The following is a 24,271-nucleotide window of genomic DNA, read 5'->3' as shown; positions in this document are numbered from 1 at the left end:
GCAATAAGGATCCTTTTGTCCATCGGGAAAGACAAATTTCCTGTTTGTCTTGCAAACCACACAATCCTAAAGACACCCCTGACCTATGAGAGCAGAAAGGGGGTGATCCCTTTTCTCCTCCTCCTCAGGCTCACAGCCAACAACCCGATAACAGGACAGGTTAACAAGAGAAAAGCAGGACACATTTATTTGATCACAGTTTCAGGTGACACAGGAGCCTTCAGAACGAAGACCCAAAGATGCAGGGAAAGCTGTGGATGCAGCGTAGCGCTGAGGTTGGACACAAAGGGTAGGAGCTCATGTTCATAGACTGGAGGAAAACTCAGGAAGGCCTGTCTGTTCAGATTCTTCCTGGCCTCTCTGTGCAGTATCCCTTCCTCCAGGCATCAGGGGCAGGACCCCTCTGGAATGTAGGTCTGGATTTCTTTACAGCTCACTGTTACACAGAAAGGCAGCAGGGAAGTCACAGTGATTTCTAGGGTTTCTGGCTAGATTTTGTAAGATACATGGAGGCCAAAAAGATACACAGCTTTGGGGAAAAAAAGGGTCTGGTTCCTGTGAGCTGATCTGGGGAAGAAGGATTCTCGCTTCTATGGCTTGCCCCGGGAAAGAATGGCCGGTGAGAGACAGGAGGGCAGAAAGTCAGAGAGAGACTTCGTTTCTGAGGCCTTCGCAATGCAGCATGGATTTCTTAGCCCCAGCAAACCCAGACAGAAAAATCCAGGACAAGAGGATAGTGGTTTGGATACACCTGCCTGCATTTACACGTGGCCTGTCTGCGACGTGAGCACTTTACTCTTTCCCTCCAGATGGGTTAAGGGGAAGGACCCTTCAGGGATGAAACGCAGGAATTCCAGATTGGAGCAAACACTTTGAAAATGAAGAGTTATAAAATCTGAACAGCATCAAAACAAGCAGCCCTAAAATACGTCCTGATGGCTTGTTGTTGGTTGGAGAATGAGCCCAGTGGTCAGACTTGCAACCCACTTTGAATTTGGACCAGGATTCTGACCCAGATTCTGATTCAAGTCACCCTGGGCCTTGTGGCCAAACACGTGCGTTTTCTCCTTAGCGCCTTGAAGGAAAGGCTGGGCATGTGCCTGAGATAGGAATATATTAAGTTCCTGGCTGCTTGGGGCTCTACGGGAAGATTACTGGGCTGTGATAGGGGCCAGCACTCGGATTCCCTGTGGTGGGACACAGAGGAAGGGGTGTTTGTGCTGCTGGCTTGGAGCACGGACAAGCCTGTGGAGAACCTGTTACAATAAACACGGCAGGCATCCTGGGAGTGAGCTCAAGGCATTTGGGAACCGCCAGAGGGGCGCACCTTTGAAGTCAGCTGGACCAAGGACAGGCCTGCCCCGAAGGCTGGTCACTTGCAGAGGTAAACTCCCCGCTTTGACTTCTGGCCGGAGTTTGTGCTGAGCTGGCTGCAGCCGCTCTCAGCCTCGCTCCGGGCAGCTGGGGCAATCTCAGGCCCGCCTGCCTGCGGGATCATGCCCACCGTGGACGATGCCCTGGAGCATGCAGGGGAGTTTCACTTTTTCCAGAAGCAAATGTTTTTCCTCTTGGCGCTGCTCTCCGTTGCCTTCACGCCCATCTACGTGGGCATCGTCTTCCTGGGCTTCACCCCTGACCACCGCTGCCAGAGCCCTGGGGTGGCCGAGCTGAGCCTGCGCTGCGGCTGGAGCCCCGCAGAGGAGCTGAACTACACGGTGCCGGGCCCGGGACCCGCGGGCGAGGCCTCCCCAGGCCAGTGCAGGCGCTACGAGGTGGACTGGAACCAGAGCGCCCTCGGCTGCGTGGACCCCCTGGCCAGCCTCGCCACCAACAGGAGCCGCCTGCCTCTGGGCCCCTGCCGAGACGGCTGGGTTTACGAGACGCCTGGCTCCTCCATCGTCACCGAGGTAAGAGACTGAGCCCAGGGCTGGGATGGAGAAGCAAAGGGTGGAGCTTTTCTCTAGGAGGCAACCAGGGCAAACCCGGCTCTCATAAACTGCCTGGACTTGCTTTTTGGCCTCCATGTATCTTACAAAATCCCAATTTCCAAATGAAAACATGCAGCTTCTCATTTGTCTGGAGAATGAGTGGATTCGTTAAAACGTCCTCAGATGCTGACAGTAATGACTCCAGTTAGTGCATGTCCCTGCAGTGAGAAACAGGCAAAAGCGTATCAGAACCCCTGGAAATGCTGCCGAGATAGGGAACATCGTGGCTCCTCCTCTTTTTCTGGAAGCCTTACCTCCCGCTCCTCTTCTTCCATCACACAAATGCCCACACCCACCTGAAACTGTGGAACCCCCCTGAACTGTGCCTGACCATGTGATATGACGTGCTTTTCTCTCAATGCCTATGTTTTCTCTTAATTTCCACAAAGTGTTCATATAAGATCATTTGGGCTGGAGATAAGCTACGGCACTATTATTTTGTTAAAAACTACAGATGACATCAAAAGCTAGTTGTGAAACCTCATTTCAATAAACGAAATTTTACAAAGGTAAAAAACGGAGGCTTGCCTTTATTGAAAGCAAAGCAAAATAGGGGGCTTAAATTATCCTGAAAATACTGAAACAGCCGGATGCCTAGTTTAATTTAAAATGATTCCTTGGATAATGGGAAGATATTCTGAACGAACAGACGGGTAGGTAGAGCCTAATTTGAAGGATCTAAAGTGGTCAGATAGTTACAGGAAATGTGCAGCTCATACTCTCCGAGGCTCTGTCACATGGCTAATCTCATCCTCTCCTACAGAGATGAGGAAACTGAGGCCCTAAGCAGGCCACACAGGGAGTGACTTAGCAGAGTTAACCCTAGAGGATGGAGCTCCTGACCCAGTCCAGCACCTGCCCCGCCTGATCACCTCCTCTTATTCCAAATGAAAGGAAATGCAGCAGCCTTCAGCAGATGCTCCTAACCCCCTTTTATTAAAGGGACAGCAGGGAGATGCTAAATGGCTCAGCCTCGTGGTGCCTGCATGGTATCACGTCCACACACCTATCTGCCTGTGCATTGACATTAGAAAGGAAAAAAATACATTGGTGTATAAGTGGGGTAATTACCCAATTTTAGCTGATTTAGCCAATGCTATGGTTTTATCTTAATGACAAATTGCCAGATGGAAGGGCAGGGCTTTTGGCTGTGTAAGAAAAATCGATACTGGGCACAGCGGCTCACAAATATAATGCCAACATTTTGGGAGGCTGAAGTGGGAGCATCATTTGAGCCCAGGAGATCAAGGCTGCAGTGAGCCATGACTGCCACTGCACTCCAGCCTATGTGACAGAGCAAGACCCTGTCTCACCAAAAAAAAAGAGAGAGAGAGAGGAAGAAGGAGGAGGAGGAGGAGGAGGAGATGGAGAAGGAAGAGGAGGAGGAGGAGGAAGAAGAGGAGGAGGAGAAGGAGAAGAAGAAGGAGGAGGAGGAGATTGACATGATCAATGAACAGTGGCTTATTGCCGCTTAACTACACAGTTCTACTCAAGGAATATTTAACGAGTACCCTTGCTGAGTTGTGTCCAATGGGATTCTAACAGGATTTCATTTCCTTTCTCTCCCAACTTGGAACACATCTCGCCTGCTGGCAGTTTAACCTGGTGTGTGCCAACTCCTGGATGTTGGACCTATTCCAGTCATCTGTGAATATAGGATTCTTTATCGGCTCTGTGGGTATCGGCTACATAGCAGACAGGTAGGTTGAACCACCTGTGGTGGAATTTATATAATCCCAAAGGTTTAGAGAACACTTGGATGCACCTGCCCGTGATTGAATCCCATCCTTTCCCAAGCACACAGACCACAATCTCCTGGCCTTCATGTCGGTGTTTTTACAATCTTAGATTTCTTCTGCTGCTGGGATAATCATGACTAATGTCTTCATTTTCAAACTCTCCAGGGTTACAGACAGTTGTTTCAACATTACCCAGCAAGTCTTCCATGTGGGCTACGCAGAAGGTTAAAGTCGGAAGGGAGAGTGACAGATGATCTCATCCCTTTTGTACTTCCCAATTCATTTTTTTGGCCTCATTGCCCTCCACCTGCCCATCAGCCTTCAGGGCCTCTGAGCTCAATCCTATCCTCTGCTTGTCACAAATATGCTGGGAGCCCCCAGCACCAGGCCCAATGGAGTATCTCCCTATTACCTGTGGGATTCCCAAATTAGGTCCCTGGGGCAAGATGCGACTATACATTGTGGAACCCACAACTTAAAGAAAGAGAAAGAGGGTCTCTCTACAACGAGAGAGGTAAATGTCCACCCCGACAATGCCAGTGTCCCTGGAGCGATGACAAAAGGCCTCTCTGATGAGTCTGTGTCTTCAGCAAGCTAGTAGCTAGTGTTCATACAAATCAAGCTATTGCTATATCTTACTTATCCAGCATTTTGAAATCCCACATTCACTGTGTTGCAAGTTCTTTATAACACACAGCTTTGCTCTCTTGATGACCAATAAGACACTTTTAGGAGTCCTCAAAAGGAAAAGGAACCACAAAGTTTGCTTCGTAGTTGATAAGCACTTTAGCTAACTTGGCGATCAGGGCTAATTGGTTAAGATTCATAACACTGTTTGATGAGTGTTTTCCACGGCCAGACGCTGTGCTCAACATTTTGGGTAATAGCGTTCCCCTTAATCAGTAGTCACCCAGTGAGCTAATGATGCAAAACTATATATCATTATATATAACACACAAACATATAATTATTATCTAGATAGAAATATATACTTACATACTTGCATTTAAAATATTAATATATAACTGAAATAAATAGTAAAGTAAACGCATTTATATGCTTGTTGCTCTCCCATGCCATCCCCAACTATATCTATGATATAATCCAAACTTGAGTTTAATGTTAAATTCAAGTAGAATATTTTAACTGATTGTATTATATTGTTAGGAAGAATTCAAACTTGCAAATGTGTTAAAGATTAAAAGTGATGGCTTAATATATCACATCCCCAAGGCATATGCACGTCATAGGGGCCTAGGGCCCTCCTGGCAGCAGGAGGGAAGAGGGGTAAAAGTGGAGGTGCGGGCCACATGCCTCTCATCCCTCACCCGCAGTGATTATTGTCTCCTCAGCTGCCCTGGCAAGGCTCTTCCTGGGCTTTCTGCGGGAGGCTTGCAAGGTGAAAGGGAAGGTCATTTGTTTTTATTTTTTGTTGCAACAGAATTGAGGATGATTCTTTAGAGATGACCAATTAAGTCAGGAGAGACACATTAGCAAGGGGGTGTCTGGAGTCCACCCCACGCCCCATGGGCAGCTTGGCCCTGCAGGCGTTCACTCTCTCCACACTCTCTCCACCACCATCATGTGGAGATGCTAACACTCACTCCCTCACTCCCTGGCAGGCTGGGAGTAAATGGGTGACTCAATCTTTAACCCTTGCACAGTGGGTTAAGAAATTAGTTAATTATTCACATCCCACTCAACAAGTAGGAGATTGGTTATAAATCCCTACTGATGGTGCATTCCTGAGTTATAAGCCCTAGTCAATTATTTGCCTACTTAAATGATCTCATTATTTTGTTACTGTTGTTGAAATCCCCTCTGTCAAGGTAAGCACTCATTATTTTTCCAAAGGCTGGCTCCATGCCTCAACTTCTTTTTCTATACTGTCTGAAGCTTGGCTGGTCATTGCCCTTCTTTTGTTCTGTGCCTTTGTGCAGGAGTAAGAAGTGTGGCCTAAAGAAATGAGAAAGCAATTTGATTTTTGTATAGTTAATGTCTACAATTTTCAGATTTTACGCAATGGGACAAGAATGTCATGGAACCCATTGTATTCACAGATTAAACTCACATTAAATAAAACACATTGTCCTCCATGAATAATTTTTAAAATATGGCCTAACAAGCTGATCAGGTAGGTGTCTGTTATAAAACAAAAACAAACAAAAACAAACAGAAAGGCATTGTGAAAAGATTGCAAATGAGATTAAGAATGGACATGAGAATATACCCATAACTTCCTAATGAATGACTTTGAGTATCACATAAGACAAAAAAAAGCAATTCCTTACCAATTTCAGGGTTTCTTTTACTCTAATGAGCAGTAACTATAAGTGCTGTGGTATTTATTTTATTTTTTAGACAGAGTTTCACTCTGTTGCCCTGGCTGGAATGCAGTGGTGCAATCTCAGCCCACTGTAAACTCCGCCTCCTTGGTTCAAGCAAGTCTCCTGTCTCAGCCTCCCGAATAGCTGGGATTACAGGCACTGCCACCACACCTGGCTTATTTTTGTATTTTTAGTAGAGACAGGGTTTCACCATGTTGGCTAGGCTGATCTTGAACTCCTGACCTCAGGTGATCTGCCTTCCTTAGCCTCCCAAAGTTCTGGGATTACAGGCATGAGCCACCACACCTGGCCATAAGTGCTGCATTTAGTGTGCCATGTTTGTAAATGTTTAACAACTGGTTCTCTGGGATGGAAAGCCCCAGTTTGTAGTGCTTGCTGATTTCTCTGGTGTAAATATACCCACTGTGGTCCACTTCAAGCCACAAAAATGACGTCATGGGACACAGAGTTGGCTAGAACTGTGCATCATTTCACAACATTTCCACCATGCAGATACGGTAGATGTAAATAACCTCACAAGCATAGATGACCAAATGTAGTAAAATCATTGGAAAGTGATTTTTTGTATATTACATTTGTTTTCAATATAATTTAATTGTAAATGTATATAATTTAATTTTTAATGATGGTTGTGCTAACAATTAGCTTGCAAATTTTCTGTAAGTCTTATCATCAGCTCTCAAGAGCCAGCACCCTACTTTTATATGTCACCATGGAACTAAATTAAAGTGAGCTAGGAGGAGGGACTTGATTCTGAAAGCAGAACTTGGACACTGGACCAAATTGAGGACTAGTTAAAACAGGTCCCAGGTGGGAGCAGCTTTCCATAAGACATACCCACCAGTGTGCCATGTCAGTTTGCTATTGCCATGGCAACAAGGCAATCACCACCCCTTTTAATGGCAATGACTCTACAACCCAGAAGTTACCACCCTTTTCTTAGAAATTTCAGCATAAGCCACCCCTTAATTTGCATGTGATTAGAAGTGGGCATAAATAAATATGAGTACAGAACAGCCTCCTCTGAGCTGCTATTCCAGGCATACCTCTCCACAAAGAGCAGAGGTGCTGCTGCTATACATTGCAGCTTCGATAAAGATTGTATTTAACAACACCAGCTTGCTCTTGAATTCTTTCCTGGGCAAAGCCAAGAACCCTCCCAGACTAAGCCCCAGTTTTGGTTCCTGCCTGCCTTACATCAAAACCAGCACTAAAGTCCCAGTCAAACTTACCCAACTATGTGGGATCTTCCAAAACACATTCACTACTGAATACTGTGTGCTAGTCACTTGATTGGGCATCCTCATGTGTTATATTTTATTTAGGATCACAAGAGCCTTTTAAAGTATATTTCATTATCCATAATTTACAATGGATGGAGAAACTTTAATTTCCTTGAAATTAAAGCACTGCTTCCCAAATGCTAAGGTGCATATAAATCTCCTGAGAATTTTGCTAAAATTCAGATTCTGATCCAGCAGGTCTGGGTGGGCCTGAGATTCTGTATTTCTAACCAGCTCCCAGGTGATGCTGCTCCCAAGTGCATGCTAATAGTCCTCAGCCACATTCTGAGTCAAGTAGCTAAAAGACTTACCAAGCCAGCAGTACAGGGAGTCCACCCCCTCCTCTCCTGTTTCATCTGATTGTTTTTAATTTAACCATTTAAGTGGCCCTGCTGAGGGGTAGGAGGAATCTCAAACCTCTATCCCAGATTCCCCAAATTTATTCTAGTCATGCCTTATTATTGTTTTAAGTTCATCATTTCCATATGTGGAACATGTCCCAATTGAAGTTTTTCCACATCATGGATTTGATTTTCTTGCTCTGAGTTTCAAATAATGAATACTCCCTCTCATCACATAGAAGGTTTTGTCCATCTACATGGAGCACTACTGTGGTGTTCTATTATGTGCCTGAAGCATCTTTGGAAGTTGAAGAAGTACCATCTGAGTAAATGTTTATAGATTATCAACTCTTTGAGGGTAAAGGAAGGGGTTTGGGTAGGAGAATATGGAAAGAAATGCTAAAAAATTAAGTTAAGATGTGACTTTGGAAGGCTTTGAATTAGAGGCTGTAAGAGGTTGTATATTTATAGTGGGGAGCCATTGACTGAGAATTAAGAAATTACATGGTTACCTAGGTGATGGGTTGATAGGTACAGCAAACCACCATGGCACAAATTTACCTATAAAAAGAACTTTCACATCCTGCACATGTACCCCAGCACTAAAAATAATTTTTTTTTTAAATTACATGGTCAAAACAGAGTTTTAAGACTTAAGAAATTTACTAGTTAACACTAATTACCAATGTAAAGCTTAAGCTTTAAATTTCATATTTAAAATGTTGCTATTCCAAAATAATTGTTAGTAATGTGGGTTATTTTGAAATGTTCAGTAGAATATAGTTGTATAATAGTAAAAGCATCAATTAAACAATGTTTATCCAATGAGCAATCCTAATAACAGAAAGCTGTCCTTCCAATTGAAGTGGAAAAACATTAAATAAACATTGTTTCCTATAAAGAATTTTTTTTATGTATCCACTAATAGTGGATTAGGATATCTTTTACAACAAAACCAGGACATGATGAAAACAATAGTATTGGACCTCAAGTCAACTCTCTGAGCTGAGGCAGCTTTGCAAACAGAAGGAAGAAAGGAAGGAAGGAGTCAGAGGTGGCTGTGTGCCAAGCTCCTTACCTGTAATATCTCACTTAATCCTCTTTTCAGCTGAGTCAGATGGGTATTTTCCAGATGAAGACATTGAATATGGTTGAATAGCTTGCCCAGCATCATAGTAAGTAGTAAGATCACGATTAAACCCAGGTTACCAATTGTTTTCCTCTATTCCATGTACTGAGACAACTTTCCAAATCCCTAAACTGACAAAACCTAAGTCTCTCAAACCTGATGTATGGAAGCTCTACTCCCCAGGGTGTTCCATACAGACACTCCATAGGACAGGAACATGTGTGGTACCAAAGACAATTTTCACAAAGTTTACAAGCAATGTTGAAAAAGGAAGGGGGTATATACTGAACACTGAATGTTGTTTTCAAAGCAAAAACATTCTTGGGTGAATAAATTGGTTGAAACTGTTAGTGCAAAGGCTGCGACTCTCGTGGCGATGTAAGACCTAGATAGGACCATAGGGTATTCAGCACTGGGTGGCCTGGAAGAATTATTCCCTCCCTGAACACCTGCCACAGTGTGGGACTGAGAAGGTACTTGAACCCATGGGTGAATGAGGCTTATCATGCTGAAAACGGACACAGAATGTGCTGATGAAAAGTGCTACATGACCCTGGAGTCACAGATTCCCTTTGTAGCTATCAGTCTGTGCCTCCTGGATTTACAAAATTTCAAGTTAACCTCTAATTTTGTTTAGATTTCCATAACTTCCATGCATTTTCTACAGTCTCCACAAATCAGAATGAACTCGATTCCCTCTCTTTGTTTTTCTCCCTGCAGGTTTGGCCGTAAGCTCTGCCTCCTAACTACAATCCTCATAAATGCTGCGTCTGGAGTTCTCATGGCCATTTCCCCAAACTATACATGGATGTTAATTTTTCGCTTAATCCAAGGACTGGTCAGCAAAGCAGGCTGGTTAATAGGCTTCATCCTGAGTAAGAATGCTTGTGCTAGCAGTTGTGAGAACAAAGGAACCTCACTGCCAAAATAGAGTGAGGTGGGGGGTGGCATCCAGAAAATGGGACCCAGCTTCAAGACAATATTGAAAGATTTTTTCTTTGTATATCACAAGAATTTCTAAAAGCATATCAACTCACTCAGCATTCCTCCTTATAAAGAAAAAAAGTGAAGGCAGAAACAAGTGTGACATAATGCCATCCAGATTCTTACATAATTTTTTTGGAATTTTTGTTTTCTGTACCCTGAAGTATTGTGTAGAAAGAAAATCCATTGCACCAGACCTATTCATAAAGAAGATTCAATGATGAGAGATATAATAGATTTATAAAGGACTTTAATACTTTGCAAAAATCTATTCTAGTAAACTCCAATTATCTTCAACTTACATATAAGGAAACTGAAAACACATGTACTATAGTCAACCTAGGTTACTCGGCCAGCCATTTTTAGAACCAGGAATATAACTTACATCCTATTTATTAGTAGCAAGAGTTGTAGTTAAGTTCCATATACTATAAGAGAATATTTGATTTCTAACAGCATAGCATCTTTATAGCAATATTCTCACTATGACTGATACCAGTGGGCTGAACCACCAGCTTGTAAAATACTCCAGCATGTCAAACCAGTTTTTGCAAGCCAGCACTATCTGACTCCAGCCTTCTGCTAAGTTACCAAGCCATTTATACAAATAAACAGGATTGCAAGATAAATGTTAAACCCATGTAAGAGAATAAGTTATACTCGGGTGTTCATTTATGTAAAAATCATCTACAGTCTAAATTTAATGTTTGATTCATTCGTTCAGGTCTTGAGTTACTACTCTAGGTCAAAATCTTGCATGTCTCTGAAATACAATTGCATCATGGAAATTATAAATGAAATGTGTTTGCTAATGTTGGCAGGCCTTTCATCCCATCTACAGTGGAACTAAAAGATTTATTAATTAATAAAACAGCAATAGTTACAACAAAGTAAAAACCAAAAAAAATCTAAAAATACTCAGAGAGCTGTATAGAATATTCTAGAATGTGTATATTTTTGAGGTTGGCGTTCTAGTTTCCTGATAGTTGGACAGCCAACTCATTATTGTATTGAATTGCATTGACCATTTGAATTCTCTCTGCAGTTACAGAATTTGTTGGGCTGAGGTATCGGAGAACAGTGGGGATTTTTTACCAAGCTGCCTTTACGGTTGGGCTCCTGGTGCTGGCTGGGGTGGCTTACGCACTTCCTCACTGGAGGTGGTTGCAGTTCACAGTTACTCTGCCCAACTTCTGCTTCTTGCTCTATTACTGGTAAGTCCATCTGGAACAAAAATGAAAGAAATCAAACTATTTTATTTTGCTAAAAAGGCTGCCTTCCTTAATGCACACTATCCTTTTGATTCTGAGATTGCTTTCATTCTCCAGGCCCATTTCACAAAGAGCCCAAGTCCATGTTTCAGGGATAAAAATCACAAGCTTCACCTGTCTCTCCCCCTGTAAATCAAACGTCCTTTCTCTTTGGGTTTAAAGTTTTTATGACCTGGATCTTACAATTCCATATGATTTATTTGGTGTTTAAATTAGCTTCTAGTCACTGTGGTACAATTTGGACTGCAGGCCCTTTGAAGAGACTGATAATATCACTATTACTATTCTCTCCCTCCCCCAGGGAAAACGTTAGGTTGGAGAAAGCAGAACATGGCACTTGTGTCACCATTTCCCAATACTCGTGCCCAAGGCAGACACCCCCAATTAATTACAGTGTTCTTCTTCCCAGATAAGGCCAACATGACACTCCAGACAGACCATACCAATCAATCATAGTTACCAAATATATTTGTCATCCCTGCCCAAGGGAAACACTTAGAAAATATCAGAAACTATTAGAAACCCCTAAGGTGAGATTTTCTGAAATAAAATGAAGAGGATACTGGATTGTCAGACCAAATCTCTCTCCATGCAACAAACCCACTTATTTAGTTCCCCCTGGATTTAGCCACTTGTTCTTCCAATGGCTGTCTTCCCTAAGAATTAAACATCTCAATCCTTTCCAGGATGCCGGTTTCTTATCCAAAAGACAGTAAAACTCTGTGTCTTAGCAGCTCAAGCTGCTGTGACAAAAATACCATGGACTGGGTACTTACAAATATATTTCCCATGGTGCTGGAGGCTGGGAAGTCTAAGATCCAGGTGCTGCTGGAGAATTTGATCCTGATGGGAGCCCACTTCCTTGCTTGCACTTGTACCACCTGTGGGCCCTCACATGGCAGAGAGAGAGATAACATTCTCATCTCTATCCCCCTTCTTACAGGGACATCTGGGGTCTCCACCCTCCAAATCTCAGCTAAACTTAAGTACCTCCCAAAGGCCCCAGCTCCAAGTTGCACACTGCGGGTGAGGGCATCAGTGCCTGAGCTTGAGGGCGGACAGAGACATTCAGCCCATTACACTCTGAGAGTGACCCTTCTGCTCTCTCCGTTACGCTTCCACAGAAACATCCACTTCAGATTCCTTTTACACCCTGCCTCTCAGAGCACCCTCTCTCCCAGAGTGATGATCCCAACTGAGGCGTTCCTACATTCACACCGTAACTGCCGCAGCAGCCCTACCACCTCTTTCTCAGCTTCTCCTCCTCCCATTCACCCTGAACTCACTCACCTTGAACCCAGCTGCCCAGTGTCCCCTCCAGAGTCAGAGTAAATGGTTTTAGTCTTGCTCAAAAACTTGCAAGAGCTCCCCAAGCTCTGCTACATCAAGCTTAAACTAGGCAATCTGCCTTTTAAGTTCTCTTCCCATCTGACCAAACGCTTCTCTCATTCCTTTGGGAAACTGAGCATAATACATATACATACGTGCTCCCCGTCCCCGATATGGTTTGCATACTGCAGTGTCCAGTCCTTGACCCCTCTGCCAGTTCTCAGTCCTTTGCAAAGCCCAGGGCCACCCAGACAGACTTGCCTCTCCTCCTTGCAACAGGAGTTGGATGTGCAGCTGCACCCTGCTTTGCAGCTTGCTTCCTGCGTTTCTGCTTAGAAATCTCTGAGGAGGGAACCTGAAGAATTCCTGGACAATGCTGACTGCAAGTCAGCATTTGAGGGAGGAAAGAACCACGTGTCGCCCTACATGAGTGCTGTTTTCTTCATAGATCCAACTGTGTTAAGATCCTCAATGAAATCTGATTATAAAAAACTGAGGGAAGGGGTAAGGAAGATTCCTTAAGATTTGCCCTCCACTCATCTTGTACCGTAGGTGCATACCTGAGTCTCCCAGGTGGCTGATCTCCCAGAACAAGAATGCTAAAGCCATGAGAGTCATTAAGCACATCGCAAAGAAAAACGGAAAATCTCTAGCTACCTCCCTTCAGGTGAGCCAGGGCCTTAAGATCAAATCGGGGAGGAAAAAGGGAGGGTATGGGAAGACTTATGCACACCAGTCATCTCAGCCAAGAGCCATGGAAGACCAGCCCCCGTGCATTTTGGCTTACCTGTGGTGGAATGCAGCAGAGTATTTTATGTACTAAGATTCGTGGTTCTGTGGGAAAACATTTCAAATAGGTGGAAAACATCAAACTAAAAGGGAACCAGAAACCATTTAAAGGTCAAATGAGGAGCTTCTGTCTCACCAGATGCCTTCACCAGCCTCCTACGCACAGGTGCCCATCACTCCCATCATCTGCATATTAACCATCCTCAGGTCAGATTTGTAGATCAGTAAAGCAGTTCTTTAAACACATATGATTTCTTAGAATTTTGTCCACCCTGGATAGAAAGTGTCCCAAAACCCTTTTTTGTTTGTTTTTTGAGATGAAATCTTGCTCTGCTGCCCAGGCTGGGGTGCAGTGGCACCATTTCACCTCACTGCAATCTCCACTTCCTCAGTTCAAGCAACTCTCTTGTCTGAGCCTCTCTAGTAGCTGGAATTACATATGCATGCCACCATGTCCAGCTAATTTTTGTATTTTTAGTAGAGACAGGTTTTCAACATGCTGGCTAGGCTGGTCTCGAACTCCTGACCTCAGATGATCCACCCACCTCGGCCTCCCAAAGTGCTGAGATTACAGGCATGAGCTACTGCACCCAGTTCAAAAGCTTTTAAGTAATCCCCTGCCTTCTTAAATAGAATCCAGTTACAGAAGTATTCATTATCTATGTTTAGTGTTTGCCTTTAGTAGACCCCACTACGTTGACCTCAAACCTTTTCTTTCCATAGAGGCTAAAAAAGAGATTAAGCTTATTAGAAAATAGACTGGATGTGATGGCTCATGCCTGTAATCCCAGCACGGTGGGAGGTGGAGGCAGGCAGATCACCTGAGGTTGAGAGCTAGAGACCAGCCTGGCCAACATGGCGAAACCCCATGTCTACTAAAAATATAAAAATTGGTAGGGTGCAGTGGCTCATGCCTGTAATCTCAGCACTTTGGGAGGCCAAGGCGGACAGATCACAAGGTCAGGAGTTCAAGACCAGCTTGGCCAATGTGGTGAAACCCCGTCTTTACTAAAAATGCAAAAATTAGCCAGGTGTGGTGGTGCATGCCTATAAATCTTAGCTACTGGAGAGGCTGAGGCAGGAGAATCGCCTAAACCTGGGAGGCAGAGGTTGCAGTGAGTGGAGATCATGCCATTGCACTCCAGCCAGGGCAATAGAGTGAAACTGCATCTCAAAAACAAAACAAAACAAAAATTAGCCAGGCGTGGTGGCACACAGCTGTAATCCCAGCTACTTGGGAGGTTGAGGCAGGAGAAGCACTTGAACCCTGGAGGCAGAAGTTGCAGTGAGCCGAGATTGCTGTATTGCACTCCAGCCTGGCGACAAAGCAAGACGCCAAAAAAAAAAACCAAAGATGAAATGAGGCACAGTGTGAAAAGTGCTTGCTCTTGCTGGGCATGAGATGTGCACTCAGCATGGGTAAGGAATTATTGTTATTCCCTACATGACCCAGGGACACCAGCATTAAATATACCAAGCCATCCTCTCTATTTCTTTTTTTTTTTTTTTTTTTTCAGATTTATTTATTTATTTATTTTTGGTGGGGTGAAGAAAGCTCCCAGTTAATTACATTCAAATATATGTAGGATACCTGCTTGATGCCAGGCACTGTGCTAGGCACAGTGGGTAGAACTGAAAGACACATGGTCCTATTCCAGCTTGGACTAAAATTGCAATAAATGACAAGCCCCTCTATACAGCCATGATTATGATTTTATTAATTAATGAATTCTGGATATTAGATCTTTGTTGGATGCATCCTCTCTATTTCTTTTCTTAGCACCTGAGACTTGAAGAGGAAGCTGGCAAGAAATTGAACCCTTCATTTTTTGACTTGGTCAGAACTCCTCAGATAAGGAAACATACTTTGATATTGATGTACAACTGGTAAGGAATATTTTTCACCTTGAAATGGCTCCAAATTCCTTTAGTCACAATCATCCATCTTAAGGGAGGGAAGAAAACCTGACCTCATCGCCATATTAGCACCGACGGTGGGCAGCAATGGGTGGCCCGTGTCTAGTAGGTTTTCCTGATCATGTTTTTCTCGGGCAAATACTGACATCAGTGTAGTCCCTAAGCACAGATCAAGGCAATCCAACCTCGGATTCACATTGGAATCACCCAGAAGCTTACAACATACCAAGCCCCAAACCCCCAGAAATACCAATTTAATTGTTCTAGAGTGGGGCTCAGGAACCAGTGGTTTTTAAAATCTCCAGGTGATTCTAACACACAGCCCAGATAGAGAACTATTGGCACTACTTAACTGATGATGATCGTAGCTCTCTCTCATAGAGCTGGCCAAAAATGTTTGGGGGGAAGGAGGATGCCTTTTCTTTCCCTTTTTCTTTTCTACTTGGAGAAAAAATAAATTTATGAACAGAAATAATCCCCAAGAATGATGCCAGTGGCTTCACAGCCCAGTGACTTGATCTTTATTGTGTTTGCTGTCTCTGAGCTGCTCTCAGAGCTTTGGGCCAAGCCTTTTCTAGTGGGGGATGCATCCTTGCAGGGCACATTGGATCTCCACCCAGGCAAATGGAAGTTCACAATCACTGACAAAAGCAAAGCTCCTCAGGAATTAATTTAGCAACCTTTACAATAGTGCATGGGAAAGGCAGCTTTGAAATTCGGCTTCATTATCCTTCTTTTTTTTCCCCCCAATAATTGTGACTTTCATCGATTATCCTCGTATTTTCTATTACATATAATGATCATTTTTAGTTAATAAAGCTAGAAACATTTGCCCAAGTTGTTTGTATCAGGCTGGAAGAGGTCATTAAGAAGCGGGCTGTACTCATTGGTTCTTCTGGTTTCCTAAAATCTGAATTAAGTAGTCAGTTCTTTTGATCTCAGCTGCACTAGAGTACCCCAAAGAGAGAAATAATTCACAACCACTAATAACTTGACATAGTTTAACTAAATAAATCATTCCATCAGCCAGGCGTGGTGGCTTATGCCTGTAATCCCAGCACTTTGGGAGGCTGAGGTGGGAGGATCATGTGAAGCCAGGAGTTCAAGACCAGCATGGCTAACATGGCAAAACCCCATGTCTACTAAAAATACAAAAATTAGCGGGGCATGGGGGTGCATGTCTGTAATCCCAGCTACTAGGGAGGCTGAGGCAGGGAAATAACTTGAACCCAAAAGGTAGAGTTTGCAGTGAGCCAAGATCACACCACTTCATTCCAGCCTGGGCAACAGAGTGAGACGCTGTCTCAAAAAATAAGAAAGAAAATAAAAAATAAAAGTCATTCCATTAAGACATTCTTCTTGGCTTTCCACTTGTCTAGGAAACATTATTCTAATTTCTAATTATTTCTAACTATTCTAATTTTTTCCCTTCTTCTGGTTCTTGTAAACCAGCCAGCCACAGCCAGACACTGAAGTGGATCAGAGATTATAGAAGCAGTGGGATGGGGGACTAGTAAGGAGACAATCACAGGGAAAGGTGACCTACAATCCACACGATGTTTCCAGAAGCCTCTCTTTTTTGGTTGCCTGTGTTTGGTGCTTGGCTTGACCTGAACTCTCCTCTTTGCTCAGGTTCACGAGCTCTGTGGTCTACCAGGGCCTCATCATGCATGTGGGCCTTGCAGGGGACAATATCTACCTGGATTTCTTCTACTCTGCCTTGGTTGAATTCCCAGCTGCCTTCCTCGTCATCCTCACGGTTGACCGCATCGGCCGCCGTTACCCTTGGGCCGCGTCAAATATGGTGGCAGGGGCAGCCTGTCTGGCCTCAGTTTTTACCCCTGGTGGTAAGTTTCAGGCCAAGTTGGAGTTTTGTCTCCAAGACCCTGAAGAGAGGGAGTATCACAGCCCATTTATAGGAAAACCATGTAATTTGTCATCCAAATCAATTTGGAAAGACAAGTTGGAGGGCAGCATCTGGGACTCTTCTGGGCAAATGTATGTGGCCAGCCTCCCTTTGGGAAAAATTGCACCCAGTTTCTTGGTATAATATAACAAGAGAGATTACAGAGCCCCATGCTACGGGCCATCAAGATGACCTGGAGCAGAGAGCATGGGCCTTGGGGTGGAGCAGGCCCAAGTCAAGGTCTTACTCCAGCACTTCCTAGGTGTTAATTAGGGGAATCTCTTGACCTCCCTGAATCAACCTGTAGAATAAATGAGAAAAATGCAAGTAAGTGCCATCCATAAACAGCTATTCAGTTCCTTTTTTCCTTTTAAAATGCTTTCTCAATTAAAGGGAACAAACACCTGTATAAGAGAATCCTTTGAGCAATATAGAGTTTTATTTGAATCCATTAGTTATTAGCAGTCATTTGAATGTGCCTATAGTTTGCTCTTTCTTTGACCTCTATAGACTAAAGTTGGCCCAGCTTTGGAAACTGGTATAACTCCATTGTCAATAACAACTGAGGTCTAAAGTTAAGAGAACACAGAGAATTTTTAGGGCAATAAAATTGTTCCATGTGATACTAAAATAGTGGATACAGATCATTATGCATTTGTCCAAACCCACAGAGGTGTACCACCAAGAGTGAACCCTAATGCCATCTATGGATTGGGGTGATTATGGTTGTCACTGAAGATTCATCAAGTAACATTCCACGTCGTGGAGAATGTTGATAATAGGCAGGGGGTAATGCATGTGTGGGGGCAGAGTTATGAGGGAAAGCTCTCTATTCCTCTCCATTTTGCTATGAACCTAAAACTGCTCAAAAAAAAAAAAATAAAGTCTTTTTAAAAAGAGAGAAATAGCCTGTGTCTGAGGTTAAGATGAAGGAACATGAGAATCTGTTGACATTAACATGAGCCTATAGAAGAAGTCATTTTTCTTTCTTGTCCCGTTCTGGGATGGGGAATTTCTCCTTGCAAATCCCCCTCTGGAGCATTGTCTGAAGATGGCGAATCGTCTGCATATGGATAAGTGGTGTGCTCTTCCCCTGTAGATCTACAATGGCTAAAAATTATTATCTCATGCTTGGGAAGAATGGGAATCACAATGGCCTTTGAGATAGTCTGCCTGGTCAATGCCGAGCTGTACCCAACATTCATTAGGTGAGTGTATTTTCCTTAGCATGAAGAGGGTGGGTGGGACATTTGTTCATTGGCTGGAACCACCGCAGATGCAGACGGAGGACACCTTACCTTCAAAACACAGTGTAAGGGAAGGTGAGAACGCTTAAAGGTCCAGCCAGGCCCAGCAGTTTACCTCTCACACTTACAGGCTGGGGTAAAATACAGAAGCCATGGTAAGAACAGATAATTGAATTGCAAGACGGGGATTACCCAATGGCTACAAGGGAGATTGATTTGGAACAGCACAAACAGGTCCACAGAAACAGCTTAGGGAAGCCAGGTGATGGAAGTAAAAAGAAACAATTGCTCCTCCCATCGTTAAAAAACATCTTAAAGTTTATATAAAACAAAAACGACAGAATATAAATGAAATTATATATATATCAATTTTGTGTATTGAAATTAACGTGAATAATTTTTTAAATTCTTGAACATTTTATTTTTTTATTTCAATAGGTTTTTGGGAAACAGGTGGTGTATGAGCACATGAATAAGCTCTTCAGTGGTGATGTCTGAGATTTTGGTGCACCTGTCACTTCAGCATGTACACCACAGCTCTTGAACATTTTAATGATTTGAAGAAGTATTTATTCAGGGGTGGGTGGGAGACGACTGCTGCACTGTGATAAGTTAACAAATTAAATCAGTGTCCTGCATTCTAGGAATCTTGGCGTCCTCGTCTGTTCCTCGATGTGTGACATTGGTGGCATCATCACGCCATTCCTGGTCTACCGGCTCACTAACATTTGGCTTGAGCTCCCGCTGATGGTTTTTGGTAAGAAATCTTCATAGATGTCTTTAAATGAAAACTTATTTTTCTAGAGAACTTCACTTCTCTACTTCAGAACAGGTGTCATGCCTATTAGTAACTACTAATTACTACTCCTGGTAGTAATGATGTGTCTGCAGCTTGCATCCTTCTCAGACGTGCCTAGTAATGAGTAATATTATTAGTATTAGTAATACTGATCAATAATATTAGTTCAGTATTCGTAATATTATCAGTTACTACTAATACTCAAGTACGGGACTCCTGCCATAGAGGCAGAAGGTTGACCAGAAGAATGAGAAGGGAGAAAGTTTCCCAGTAGCAGGCCCCTAACTCTCTCTCTGCTGATTTCCATCCCTCCTGAGGTCTCTGTCAAAGAGTTAACTCCTCCATGCCCAGAGGCAGTGAAACACAAAGCCCTTTTGCTTCTTACTTCAAAGAAAGAGATTAAATTTTTGCAAAAGGCAATTTCAAAACACAGAGGAAATTAAGACTCACATTTAGAAAGCACATCAGCATAATGGAGCACCTGTGTCAATGCACCTGGAGCGATTAGATTTCAGGAGCGTCACACAACACTTCGCTTCTGCTACTGCCAGCAGGAATATATGAGTACTGAGCGTTCTTTGGTTCACTGGAACACCTCAGTGCATCCATTTCAATCTCCTTTGACACCCATTCTGAGCTGCTTTTAATTTGAATATGTGATGCTTTTTCCCATGGGCATATAACACTCAATTTAGGGAAAGAGAAGAGGAAGAGATTTCGCTCTCAGATGCACATGGGATGGAAAGGGAACTTTAAAAATCTCAGGACCCCCAAAATCCTTAGGCAAAAAGGAAGGCTGACCCTAGAGGCTGAGTCATGCAACACCCTCTTCCAGATGAATAGCTGTTACAAGCATTATACCTCCTGCCTCAGGCATCTACAAAGGACCTCCCCTGCAGATCATTCATAAGTAAATTCTTTATTTGTAGACAAGAATTTTAGGTCTACAGTCTAAGCTTAGCTCCTAAAACTAAAGTCTGTTGATTCCACCCTGATCATGTTCATTGCAAGCTTACCTCCTGAGGTACAGAGCAAAGACAAGTCATTCCTCCACATACCCAGAGAGGCCTGCATAATTGATTCTTCCTTTACTCCCATTTTCTCCTCAAACATTCACCTTATCCGATGTAAACTGTACACCTAATTGGGCACCAGCTAAAGTCCCACAAGAATGGAACCATTTCTCTACGGCCTGTCTGCCACTCTCCCTTCCTGCCTCCCTACTTTAAGGAAATGTATAAATACTAACCTCCTGAAAGCCTCTTTGTAGAAACAGCCACTGATGTATCTGTGGCTTATGGTTTTCAGGGACATGCGCTAAAGCTGACTTGATAAGCCTTGACTGATGGGACTTTTTCCTCAGTCACTCATTTCGGTTATCAGAGGAAGCTCCTACCCCTTCATTCCTCAGGCTGCACAATGCCCCACGCAGCTGCCCTGCTCATTCCTTCTCTTGCCCTCTCATGGAATTTGTGAGGGGGAAAATTTTCCACTGCTCTAGATCTGCCAGCAAAATTTCCAAACCATTGGAAAACAGATCCAGTGAATTCCTGCACGATCCAGTTTAATAACAATAAGACAGCCAAAGTTGACAGAGCACAACGTCTTTATCCTGAGATAACCTGGCCACGGAGTAGCTGGCGCTACTTCTGAGACATATGTGACCCCTATTCCTTTCTCCCCAAACACTGGCTAAGGAACCTGTCCCTAGAACCCTCTTTTCATCTTGAGGAGGTGCCCATCCCACCCTCTGGACTCCTTCCTGCCATGGAGGAAGTTAGATACCACTCAGTCTTGGCCACTCCCTTAGGTGGACAGTGGGTGACCAATGGGTCAGCAGGACATTTTTGGATTGCAAATGGTTACTTTGTTAGCGGAAAGGGGTCTTGATCCAGACCTCAAGAGGCGGTTCTTGGATCTTACACAAGAAAGAATTTGACCTGAATCCAGAGAGTAAAATAAAAGCAAGTTTATTAAGAAAGTAATAAAAGGAATAAAGAATGGCTACTCCACAGGTGGAAGAGTGGCATGGGCTGCTCCACTGTGTGTGCTTATAGTTACTTCTTGGTTATATGCTAGAAAGAAGGGGTGGATTATTCATGAGTTTTCTAGGAAAGGGATGGGCAATTCCTGGAACTGAGCATTCTTCCCCTTTACAGATCATATAGGATGACTTCCGAGCATTAGCTTGGCATCTGTAAACTGTCCTGGCACTGGTGGGAGTGCCTTTTAGCATGCTAATGCATTATAATTAGTGTATAATGAGCAGTGAGGATGACCAGAGGTCACTTTCATCACCATCTTGGTTTTGGTGGGTTTTGACCCACTTCTTTACCACATCCTATTTTATCAGCAAGGTCTTTGTGACCTGTATCTTTTGCTGACCTTCCATCATCCTGTGACTAAGAATGCCTAACCTCCTGGGAATGCAGCCTGGTAGGTCTCAGCTGCATTTTTCCCAGCCCCTATCCAAGTTGGAGTCACTCAGGTTCAAACACCTCTGATAATTTCATGTTTCTCTAAGTGCTATTTAACAAAGCAATGCAAAGTCCAGGCCAAGAGCAACCAGCTTGACCCTTGTTCCTGCCTGACACCTTCCTGCAGAAAAGATACAGGACTATAACTATATATTCAAAGTAAACTCAAGACAATTCCAATTTTATTCTTGAAAGTAATTTCATATTATTCCCTCACCAATCTTTAATATGAGTGGCTAACAGAAAGCAACCCTAACAGTTTTGCATCTTAACCTCTTTCCCTTTCTTTTCCACACAATAATAATATACTAATTGTGGTCTTGAAATAGCCATAAAATGATAATCGAAGAAGCCTGAAAGTCACCACATTGGAAAATACTGGCTGAAAGAGCATTGAGAACATCAATAAGGATTATTCTGGTTAATTAGGCCTGTCTTTGCAAATATAAAATGCCAGATGAATGGTAATTTGATTAATCAGTTGTATTTATCATGATTCACTCACTTCAGAGATTCAGATGCCCACCGAATGTGTTTCTTGTTTGCATTAGTTACAATACAATAACCAAGTGAATCTTGGGAGGCTTGGAGAGAGATTTTGAGAGGTTAATTATTTAGTAGGCAATTCCGTTGTTTATACCATGTGCCAAGTACTATTCTAAGCCCTGACAACATTAACTCATGTCAGCCTCATAACAAGCCTGGCTTGTTACCAGAAAGGGGTTTTGATCCAGACCCCAAGAGAGGGCTCCTGAACCTCACACAAAAAAGAATTCACGGCAAGTCCATAGAGTAATGTGAAAGCAAGTTTATTAAGAAAGTCGAGGAATAAAAAATGGCTACCTACAGGCAGGGCAGCCCTGAGGGCTTCTGGTTGCCCATTTTTATGGTTATTTCTTGATTATATGCTAAACAAAGCGTGGACTATTCATGAGTTTCTTATTTTTAGACCATATAGGGTAACTTCCTGCTGTTGGCGTGGCATTTGTAAACTTCATGGCACTGGTGGGAGTGTAGCAGTGAGGACTAACAGAGATCACTCTCATCACCATCGTGGTTTTGTGGGTTATAGCCGGCTTCATTATTGCAGCCTGTTTGATCAGCAAGGACTTTATGATCTATGACCTATGTATCTTGTGCTGACCTCCTATCTTATCCTGTGACACAGAATGCCTTACTCAATGCAGCCCACTAAGTCTTAGTCTTGTTTTACCTAGCCCCTCTTCAGGATAAAGCAGCTCTGGTTTGAATGCCTCTGAGATTTCCCCACTACATTTTATGAGAGAACCCTTAACCCTAATGGTTGCAGAGAGAGGAAGATCCATCCTCTGTAACGTCTTCATGCTGATTAGGAGCAGTGATATTTCTGATTAACTGTTAGGGTCTCTTGTATTTAGGGTAGAGAGCTCAGTTAGAAGGCATCACTATGGTGAGGGCCATTCATAACTCTGAGTTTTGACAAAAAGAGGTATCTGGAAGATTAATAAGAGTTTAATTTAAGAAAACTTTTGGTAAGCTTATCCTGTATTTCTACACAAAGAGTCCAACAGCAATATATTCCACAATAGTAAAGCAAAATAAGCAAAATTATCCCAGGTAAACTAAATTAGAAGGCTTTCCATGAACTTGGCAATTATTGAAACCATGCTGATATGGGGTCACTAGGTGATTCCAGTGTGACCAGAATTAGAAAATTGATCCAGATTTTTATATTACCCATCCCTCTTGATTCTTCTTCTTCTTTTTCTTTCTTTTTTATTTTTATTTTTTTGTGAGACAGAGTCTCACCCTGTTGCCCAGGCTGGAGTGCAATGGCGCGATCTTGGCTCACTGCAACCTCCGCCTCCCAGGTTCAAATGATTCTCCTGCCTCAGCTTCCCAAGTAGCTGGGATTACAGGCACCAGCCACCACACCCAGCTAATTTTTGTATTTTTAATAGAAATGGGGTTTCACCATGTTGGCCAGGATGGTCTCAAACTCCTGAACTCATGATCCACCCACCTCAGCCTCCCAAAGTGATGAGATTACAGGCATGATTCACTGCGCCCAGCCGCCTCTTGTTTCTTCTGAGCTGCAGGAATCACTGGTTGGAATGAGCAGGGTCAATCTAAATTGCAGGGGGAAAAAGGCTTAAAACAACTGATGAGACTAGAGTATAATAACAGGTGTACCATTGTTCTTGAAACACAATTTTTCTCTCTCCATTTTCCCATTTTTACTAAAGACAAATCATGGTAAGACTGATTCGCTTTATTATACTTGGCCTGATTATTTGTATAAAGTGCAGCAGAAGTAATTATTTTTCATATAAGCTTTTTAAATTGGCTTTGGCAAAACTGTTCCATAAAAGGAATCTCATAAAATGTTTTTTTCAAAGCCAAGCCCATCCATGGGTTTGTACCCTCAAATACCCATGATTTTAGTAAATTTCTCTCCTCTTGAGGTCCCCAAATAACTCAGGGTTCCTGGGCCTGTCAAAAAGTGACATTTTTTACTTACCACAGGTCAGGAACTCTGTATGGGGACTATGTAGACAAGGTATGATGCCAGTTTTCCCACAGGGCTTTTACTGGCTCTACAAGTTAGGCTTGATTCCTTAAAGGGAAGCACACCATTCCAGTCAAAGCCTTGGTAAAAATAACAATTTTCTCCACTTGTGTCTTGTTGCAAAAGAAAACAGATTTTTTAATTGCACTTATGCAAATAACTATATTGCTATAAGT

General features: G+C 43.1%; 1 protein-coding gene across 1 annotated transcript in view; it reads left to right on the top strand.

Moving 5' to 3' along the window:
• The first annotated feature begins 1,400 nt into the window (after window positions 1-1,400).
• Window positions 1,401-24,271, top strand: part of SLC22A2 (solute carrier family 22 member 2) — a 41,944-nt gene continuing 19,073 nt past the window's right edge. The window contains exons 1-9 of the mRNA XM_035297105.3: window positions 1,401-1,907; window positions 3,585-3,688; window positions 9,549-9,703; window positions 10,858-11,026; window positions 12,965-13,079; window positions 14,982-15,088; window positions 16,751-16,965; window positions 18,124-18,232; window positions 18,916-19,028. Coding sequence (XP_035152996.2) covers window positions 1,497-1,907; window positions 3,585-3,688; window positions 9,549-9,703; window positions 10,858-11,026; window positions 12,965-13,079; window positions 14,982-15,088; window positions 16,751-16,965; window positions 18,124-18,232; window positions 18,916-19,028 — 1,498 coding nt within the window. The 5' untranslated portion in view covers window positions 1,401-1,496. The remainder of the gene's footprint in view (window positions 1,908-3,584; window positions 3,689-9,548; window positions 9,704-10,857; window positions 11,027-12,964; window positions 13,080-14,981; window positions 15,089-16,750; window positions 16,966-18,123; window positions 18,233-18,915; window positions 19,029-24,271) is intronic.

This window comes from Callithrix jacchus, chromosome 4 (genome assembly GCF_049354715.1).
Source record: "Callithrix jacchus isolate 240 chromosome 4, calJac240_pri, whole genome shotgun sequence".
In the NCBI taxonomy this organism is placed as follows: domain Eukaryota; kingdom Metazoa; phylum Chordata; class Mammalia; order Primates; family Cebidae; genus Callithrix; species Callithrix jacchus.
The sequence above is the reverse complement of the archived record's forward strand: the minus strand, read 5'-3'. Positions and strand labels throughout refer to the sequence as shown.